This window comes from Parus major, chromosome 4A, assembly GCF_001522545.3.
Source record: "Parus major isolate Abel chromosome 4A, Parus_major1.1, whole genome shotgun sequence".
NCBI lineage: Eukaryota > Metazoa > Chordata > Aves > Passeriformes > Paridae > Parus > Parus major.
The window spans coordinates 378,144-386,987 of record NC_031772.1 but is presented as its reverse complement, the minus strand read 5'-3'; the positions used below and the strand labels follow the sequence as shown (position 1 = coordinate 386,987).

The 8,844-nt window shown below is 54.8% G+C and overlaps 1 protein-coding gene across 1 annotated transcript; it reads right to left on the bottom strand.

Annotated features, from left to right (window-relative positions):
* Positions 1–4,219: 4,219 nt before the first annotated feature.
* ZIC3 (Zic family member 3) lies at positions 4,220–8,614 on the bottom strand. Its single transcript, XM_015626786.1, has 4 exons — positions 7,522–8,614; positions 6,720–6,883; positions 4,810–6,127; positions 4,220–4,671 (listed from the first exon to the last, which is right to left on the bottom strand). Exons 1-3 carry the CDS (start codon positions 8,567–8,569, stop codon positions 5,945–5,947), a joined length of 1,395 nt encoding a protein of 464 aa, XP_015482272.1. The 5' UTR covers positions 8,570–8,614; the 3' UTR covers positions 4,220–4,671; positions 4,810–5,944.
* Between the last annotated feature and the right edge of the window lie 230 nt (positions 8,615–8,844).

Below are 8,844 nucleotides of genomic sequence, written 5' to 3'. Positions count from 1 at the left end.
AATCTGAACAGTGAGGCTCTGAAAAATAGGAGAAAAAGGAAAAGAATATTGTCCTTTTTTTTTTTTCCTTTTATAATCTTGTAAAATTGAGCAAGTCCATTTCAAGTGTGCTTAGAATATGATTTTAAAATATTTACAATTCACAAGCTCTTTTATTTTTCTCAGAAAGCTCTTGTAGCATCTTCTTCCTAGTAAAAAATAAAAATACTGCAGGGAAATGAGTATTTTGGGGCACATCTGCCTTCCTCACCCGGAGTCTTTGCACCAGTGAGCAACCAGGGACCAGTCCTCGTAAACTCTGCACTCTGCATGACTCAGAGAAACTTTAGTCACATCACCTGCTGCATGACACTTTTTCTCTTAATCAAAGTAGTATCTGAGTCCAAATTAAGATTTTTCCTATAGTTAAGACTGAGTTTCACCAATCTCAACACAAGTTTTACATTTTTTCTTGAATTTACCAATAATCCCTGAAAAGCTCAAGTCCATGGATTTAATAAACGGAAGAAAAACAAAAAAAAATGTTTATTTTAAGTAAGAACACATTGAAGCAGTGGAAACCCCAAATCCAACAGCATTCTACTAAAACAGGTAAAAAAAAACAAACAGAAAAAAAGATCAAAATAAGGACAAAAGAGAACAAAAAGAACAACATCCTTCTCAGAACCAGAATTATGCTTCATAAACTAGAGTAAGTGGCAAAAATACTTTAAAAAATAACAAACACCGGATTTTGCACTGAAATAATGTCTGACTGAAGCTGGGATGAATTTACAGAAGGTAGAGACTAGTAACTAATTTTATGTCAGGGAAGGACTGTATGCTAGTGCCCTGCCTCTCCAGCCGCTGCAGATGGAACTGTATTTTCTGAACTTTGTGGCACACAAATGCAGAAGCCCACGGCCAGCAGAAACCAAAATGCTGGCGTTTTGTAGCGTGCTGTGACCGTGCCAGCTCCAGGCTGCACATCAAGCTGTGGATAAAGCACGCAGTGCCATCCCGCACCTGCCCGGCCACAGTCTGTCTCCACAGCCTGCACACAAAAACACTTTTCCCCCTGCCCAAAGCCTGCCCAGGTTCCACATCTGTCCTCGCACGGAGCAGAATGGGACACGGGCGCTGGCAGCCAGGTGGGCCCCGGGTCCCAGCAAGGCTCGGGGACTCTGCCGTGCCCGGTGCCCCGAAACCCGCTTGGAGCCATTTTGTAGCTGAAGAACCCCCACGGGCCTCGACTGCATTATACCATGCTCTGAAAACAATACAAACAAGGAAATAGCCTGTTCTGCACGAATCCTTTACGATCCTCGAACCTGAAGCTCTCCAGCTTCCCCGGCCTCTCCCAGCCAGTGACTTTTCCCCTCTCTGCGTTTCCCTGTCCCAGGTCACGGCACCTTGTCCAGACCACAGGAATGAATCCCCAAGGTGCAGAGACCGGGTCTCCCTCAAAAGAAACTCTACGTATCCCTCATTTCAAAGTCGAGCCGTGACAATTTCAAAGCTGCCACTATTGAACAAGTTGCCAAAACAAAATCATTCAGCTAAACTCGGGTTTTTTTCCCCAGCTCTTTTTATTAAAGTTTTGTTTCACACAAATATTTGAAATGGAGAAACATTACGAAAATATCAGCTAAAAGAAAACCTAAGCGGCACACAACCTTCTTTACTGAGAATAAAATTAGCATCTTAATATTAAAATATGTCCCTTTTGACAACTGCCTCCCCTGGATTCTGCAGGGGGGTTTTCCATGACTAGAACAGAACAGATGTCTGTAAAGCCATCCTAAACTATCTCCTACCAGGTCTGCAGGGCCATCCTTGCTTTGCCATTCTCACCCACCACTGTAAGCTCTTACAAAAGCATTTTTACTGCCTGCAGTTATGTTCAGGTGAGCAGGCACTAGCAAGACAGATTATATTTTTATCCCATACAAACAGCATAGAAAGGTTAACTAAATGTCTTAGTTCAGGGGATGTACAGATTAGTCACTACAATACAAACTATTTCCTTCTGCATGCTCCATTATAAAATTAGATTTCTCAAAGAATACAGGCTTTCTCTAGAGTTTCACCTCTCCAAACCAGGAGTGCATCTCTGAAGAAATATTTTCCTTACAGGTAATCACAGTAACAAGCATAAATAACAGGGATGCTTTAGCAAGCAGTCATCAAAGTTACCCTCAGTTAAAAAAGCTGGTGCTAGTAGCTTTTAATCTGAGAACATTGTATTAAAAAAATAAAATCCACACACACAATACTACACCCTATCTACTGCTTTGGAGCTTTACAGCAAACAGATTCACTATAGAAACTTAATTCCTGGTGCCGTAAGGCTGAGACACTTGAACACAACCTGATCAAAATGCCTTCAGGACTCTGCCTTCACACAGTATGCAACCACTACATGCAGGCACAATGCTTGAAAACAAAATTTTTTTTCAGAGGATTACACCAGACACAGAGCCAGTTATGCAAAAACAATGACACCAATGGAATCAAAATATTCATGGCTCATAAAGCATGGTAGAGATGGAATGGCTCCAGTTCATTGCCTGCCTCTGCTTAGATTCGTTCTAGCACAATGAATCAACATTACCCCTTTAAGAAAACCATCCCGAGTTGTGTTTATCTGGGGACAAATCCACCTAATCCCACTCATACAAGCAAGCACAGCAACGTCAAGAGAGCTGCCAGTCTGGGAGAGGACAGCAGAGTATGTCCCCTGTTTGTGAGCAGTCCTGGGATTCTTCTGGGGTGTGACACAAGTCCCATTTATCGTGACACACTAGAAGCTGAGCTATCAGGACACCTGCCCTGCCAGTACTGTCCTGCCCCAGTCAGCTCTATGATGTTTTTGTCCAAGCAGTGAGCAGAGGTCCTCACTGCCAGGCTCTGGCTTTAAAAATCATGAGCTGTCTCTCTCCAGCTCACCAAACCAGCCTAAGACATCCGGGAGAGAGGATCTTTCCCATTCCAGAACTCTCTGTATTTCCCTGCCACTGGCAAGGGTGAGGAATAAGGACTTTTTACCTCTTTTCACAAAAAAAAAACAACCTTCTTATTTGTCTGTGAAAGCCGAGGACTAGGCTGCAGGGTGAGACAGCCTCTGGCCTTAACTCTCAAGTCTCAGTCAGCAGCAGCTGGTGGGGCAGAGGTGTTGGCAGCAGCACCCACCAGCACACCATACCACACTCGGGGGGCATGGCCCTCCTGCCCCACCTCATGGTGCTGAACCCTGTGCTTTGCAAGCATTTCAGAGCCAAGCAGGTCCCCAGCCTATACCCATCCTGAGCCCACTGCTTCATCCCATCCCACACACACAGAGCTGCACCTGCCCAAGCCATGCCCCGTTTTTGCAGGGCTGCAGAATGGCCTAGGGGGACCCAGGACCTCGGTGGGGTGCGGTTTGCTCCACTCCTCCCCAAACCGGCTGCGAGCCCTGTCTGGATAGGGAGACCCGAGCGTGGAACACCAGCTGTGACCCCAGGGAAGCCAAATGAGCCAGGATGCTGGTTTTAAAGTCCTGGCTATAAAAATGGCAGGGGCGGTGCTGCCAGTTGTAGGAAGCGCCTGCGGGGGCGAGCAGGAGGGCAGCTTTGGCAGCACGGCCCAAAGCCCCCGGGACCAGCCAGAGCCACCGTGGGGCCAGAAAGGGCCCCCGCACTGATCCTCCAGTGGGGCCACTACTCCAGGGTCGGCGCCGTTACATCCTCCCAGCCACAAGCTGGACAACCCCAGCCACAGCAGAGACCCCACTCTGGGACGGCGTTTCGGGGCCCAACAGCAGCAGGACCTTTCCCAGGCGCTCCCGCGGAGTCCTGCGCGCCCCGCGCCTCCCCGGCTCCGAGCAAAGCAGTAACGAAACCGAGCCTACCGGCACCTTTTCCAAGCCTGGCGCGGTCCGGAGCAACGCAGACACGACCCAGGTGGGTGTCCGAGGAAAAGCCGGCGGCTCCGCTGCTCCTCGCCCGCCGCGGTGCAGGGCGGCCCCGCTCGGGCCCGGGCCGGAGCCGGGCCGGGCAGCGCTCCGCGTCCAGCCCCGGGCCGGGCTCTGCGCACAGCGAGAGAAAGACTTCACAGCAAAAGAGAAGCAGACATCCATGGCTAGCCGGGACACTTCGAAAGGAACTATTTAAAGGGGCCAGCGGGGAACTCGGGGGACTTTGTTTGTTTTAGGTGTGCAGCCGCAGAGGCTGCAATCCACCTTTCTCCTGTCTTTTTCTGCCCGAGAAACCTTTTTTTTTTTTTTTTTTTTCCTACCTTTGGGGAAAGGAGAGGGTAAATTTGTTCAAATGTAAATTTCAAAGCATGCAAGGTTCCGCAGGTTGCTCGCCCCGCGGCAAACAGGAGGAGATGGGGCACCCCCCGTCCTTCCACTGCGCCCCCAGTCAAGTTCAAGACGGGCCGGTCTGGGGCCTGCCCCGCTCAGCGGGGGTGCGGCGGCCGCAGCGCGGCTCCCCGGCTGTCCCCGGGCTGGCGGCAGGTCCGTTCTGCCGGCTGAGGGTGCGGAGCCTCCCGGCCGCGGGGTGCAGCACCACACGCCGGGGAGCAGCGGCGCTTTCCACCGCCGCTCTGCTTGCTTGGGGCTCCTGGGTGACGCCGAGAAGTGGCTCGGGGGAGATGTTTCATCTCGATCCCTTTCCTCTCCCGAGGACGGGATGGCTTTTCCGCATCCTAGTCAGAAGTAAAAACAAAACAAACCAGACGGTAACGGAGACAGTCCTGCCCGCCGCGAGGTCGCCCCGGGCCCCCCCGGGAAGCAGCCCGGTGTCGGCGGGCGGGTCGGGCGCGCTTGCCCGGCCCGGTACTCACCGTCGGGATCTCCCCGTCGGGGCGGCCCCGCTGCCCCCGGCGCTGCCCGGACCTCGGCCCGCTCGGGAAGCTGGCGGGGGAGCGAAGCCGCTGGCGATGGAGGGCGGGGACAAAGGGACAGGACGGAGAGCGGCGGCGAGGAGGAGGCTCCCCCCGGCATCGCCGGCTCGAAAACAACGGCCTGGCCCCGGTGGCAGCGCCAACCGGGCCCGCGACAGGACCGCGGCTGCCCCGTGCCCCGGAGGAGGTCAAAAACGGCTCTTTCCAAAACAATAAACTTTTAATGCTAGAGCAGTTATAACCAAAAGCTGTACAGAGTTGAATTTTTTTGTTCGTTTGTATTTTTTTGTTAGAAAACAATTTTTTCTCCCTCATAAATATTGTTCAGTTCCCGGCACTTTGTATCAATAATTAAATTACGAACGATAAATATGGCATCATGGGTATGTATTTACAAAAAGAGTTATTACAAAAAGGCAACTGTTATACTAAACGTCACAATCTGGGTAGAATAAACACCACATCCTCATCCTGAAAAATACTGACCGACCCCATCAGACGAGAATACATTCACAAGTGTAATGCTTGGAGAGAGAAGGAGAAAGAAGAGTGGAAAAAGAAGCAGCAGGAGAGCTAGAAAGGAAAGTTCAAGACATAACAGGACTTTGGCACGGTTTAAGACTGTAAGTTTAAACAATCACCACTAAGGCGAAGGAGAATTTTCATCCTCATGTCAACATCCCACCGAAAGAAAGAAAAACGAAATTAAGAATATTAAAATAGTGGGGAATTGGAGGAAGATAGACTCAGGCAAGGAGGGGGGGGAAAATCAAAGAAACGGTTGTGACTGAAAAAAGATGACAACAAAAAAAAAGAAATCTAATCCTGAGAAAAGGACATGGCTAGTCCAGCGTCTGGGATTGCAAAAAAATAGTAATAATTATAATATAATAATAAAAGATCCCCCCCTCCGGATCCTGGCAGTTAAGTAGGTGTAGCCCTATGCGGTCGTCGGTGTGGAAACTCCATTTCCGTGGGAGCGAGCTGCAGTTGGCTTGGTTTGTCCTTTTTTTTTTTTTTTTTTCCATCGTTCTCAATGCATTTGGTCCAGTCTGTGGCTGGGCAGCAGCTGCCTTCACACATACCACTCATTAAAATTGGGGGGCAGTCCAGGGTTGTGGCCGGGGTTACTCTGAAGGGCGGCCGGCGGAGTTTTAGTGGAGTCCTTACTGCCGGCGGAGCCCACCGCAGGGGGGGTGGAGGACTCGTACCCCGAACTGGCTGCAGGGGAAGAGTCCGACCCCTGGGATTCGTGCACCTAAAACCAAGAGGCAGAGATGGGAGCGAGCCCGGGGCCTCCACCGCCCCGCTGCGCCAGGCCGGGCTGTTCCCCCGCGCAGGAGGGTCACTGCGGAGCACCGGCTCGGCCCTGCCCGGCCCGCGGGCAGCGCACGCCCGGCCCCGGCGACAATCGCCCGCCGTGGCCCCGGACACTCCGCTGCAGCGTCCCGCTCAGGGGCTGCAGCATCCCAGCACGAAGGGCTGCAGCATCCCAGCACGAAGGGCTGCAGCATCCCAGCACGAAGGGCTGCAGTATCCCAGCACGAAGGGCTGCAGTATCCCAGCACGAAGGGCTGCAGCCGCAGGCCGAGCTGCCCTCGCACAGCCTCCCCGCACCGAGCCCCGCGCTGCAAACAGGGCAGCGCTTGCACCAGTGGGAGCGTAAAAACAAACTACGCCATTTCCCCGGGCTGTGCTCCAGCCACAGCCTGGACACCGGGCACCGCTCGGGCCGTGCCGGGAACACGGAGCTCGGCTGTGCCCTGCTCTGCGGGAGTGAGCCCTGGGCGCACCAGCTACTGAGCATCACTGCTCAGGGAGGAAAGGGCTGGAGCACCGGGGTGATTTACCTTCATGTGTTTCCTAAGTGAGCTGGGGTGGGTGTAGGATTTGTCGCACACCTTGCAGATGTAGGGCTTGTCCGAGGTGTGGACGTGCATGTGTTTCTTCCTGTCACTGCTGTTGGCGAAGCGCCTGTCGCAGCCCTCAAACTCGCACTTGAAAGGCTTCTCACCTGTGAAATTTAGAGACGATGAAGGAGGGCCGCTCCCCTCTCCATCCCTGGCCGCCTCCTCCCAGGACAACGTCTGCCCTGCTCACCCCACCTTAGGGATGCACAAGCACCACAACAAATGAAGAAGGGCAAGATGCACAACAAGATTTGTTATGTGTCAGATAAATTTGGATCAGCCTTTATTACTTTTAACTCACCTCCCGCCAGGCCCACGCTGGGCTCCAGCAGGGAAGGCGGCTGGGCGAGCTTGGGGAAGGAGAAGACCCGAGAAATTCAGCGGCTCGGACAGCTTTACAAGACCTACTCGAGGATACAAGCCAAAGTACGTTTGCTTCCAGCCTTCTCCCTCTCTTCCCTCCACCCATGCAGGAGGGCTGAAGGAAAATCGGGGCTGCAAATAAAAATACTTTGACAAAAGTATCGCCGATTTAATTAGAAGAGACGCCAATCAGGCCTAAAAATAAAAATAAAAAAGGAGCGGAAGTCACCGAAAATGAGAATTCATTAGCATTTCTATGGTTCCCTCCGCTCAGGCGCTCAGGAGGCCGAGAGCGGAGGCAACGCCGCGCACCAGCCCGACCCCGCAGCCCCCCGCAGCCCCCCGTCCCGGCCGGGGAACACACGGGCACGGGCCTTACCTGTGTGCGTCCGCTTGTGAATCTTGAGGTTCTCGGAGCGGGCAAAGATCTTGCCGCAGCCCGGGAAGGGGCAGGGGAAGGGCTTCTCCCCCGTGTGTACCCGAATGTGGTTCACCAGTTTGTATTTCGCCTTGAAGGACTTGCCTTCCCGCGGACACTCGTCCCAGTAGCAGATGTGGTTGTTCTGTTCCGGCCCCCCGACGTGCTCCATGGTGACATGGGTCACCAGCTCGTGCATGGTGCTGAAAGTCCTGTCGCAGCTCTTCTTGGGCCGGCTAAGCTGGCTCTCGTCGAGCCACTTGCAGGACAATTCTTGCTTGATGGGCTGGCGCATGTACCGAAAGAAAGCGCCGGGGCCGTGGTGGTGGTGGTGGTGATGGTGGTGGTGGGCCGCCACGTTCATGCCCATATTCATATTCATGTGGTTGTAGTTGTGGAACTGGGCGCCGGCGTAAGGGTCCGTGCGGGGGCTGGAGACGGCCCGGTAGGGATCCGGCCGCCCGAAGAGGTCCCCGCGCAGCCCCAGGTGCATCTGCCCGTTGTCCACATGCCCGTTCGGGGACGTGTGGCTCGGGCTCTGCTCGTGCAGCCCCGGGAAGAGCAGGTAGCCCGGGGTGTCCGGGATGCCGCCGGGGCCGTGCAAGCCGCCGGGGGAGCCGCCGAAGAGCCCGTGCTGCGCTGTGCCGGAGGCGGCGTCCGCGATGCCGGAGCCGCGGTTGCGGAACAGAAAGTCGCGGGTGGAGTTGAAGGCGGCGGCCCCGCCGTAGGAGGGCACCTGGCCGGCGTGGTGGTGGTGATGGTGATGGTGGCCCAGGGCGCTGGCGTAGCCCGGCGCCTGCGGCGTGAACGCTGAGCTCTGCCCGGCAGCGAGGTCGTGCGGGGCCGCGTTCAGCTTGAAGGCGGCGGCGTGCGAGGAGTCCCCGAAGGGCCCCAGCCCCATTCCGCCGCCGGCGGCGTCGCGACCCGGCATGTCGTGGTGGCGGGGCGCCGCGAAGCCGCCCACCCCCAGCGCCGGGAACTGCGGCCCTCCGTCCAGCAGCATCGTCATGGGCGCGGGGCCGTCGGCGCGGCAGGAGCCCGCCCGTCCCCCCTCCTCCCGCCCGCCCGCCCCCAAAAAAGTACAAAACCACCCCAAAAGGCACCCCCACCCCGCCCCCCGCTGCGGGCAGGCGCGGCCCCGGCTGGGCAGCGAGGCGAGCACCCCCCGGCCGACACAAAAAAAAGAACACACAACACAACAAAAAAAAAACCCCAAAAACCAAAACACAAAACCCAAAACAACCGGCCCCAAAACAGCCACCCGCCCCCCGCGCCGGGCCGGGC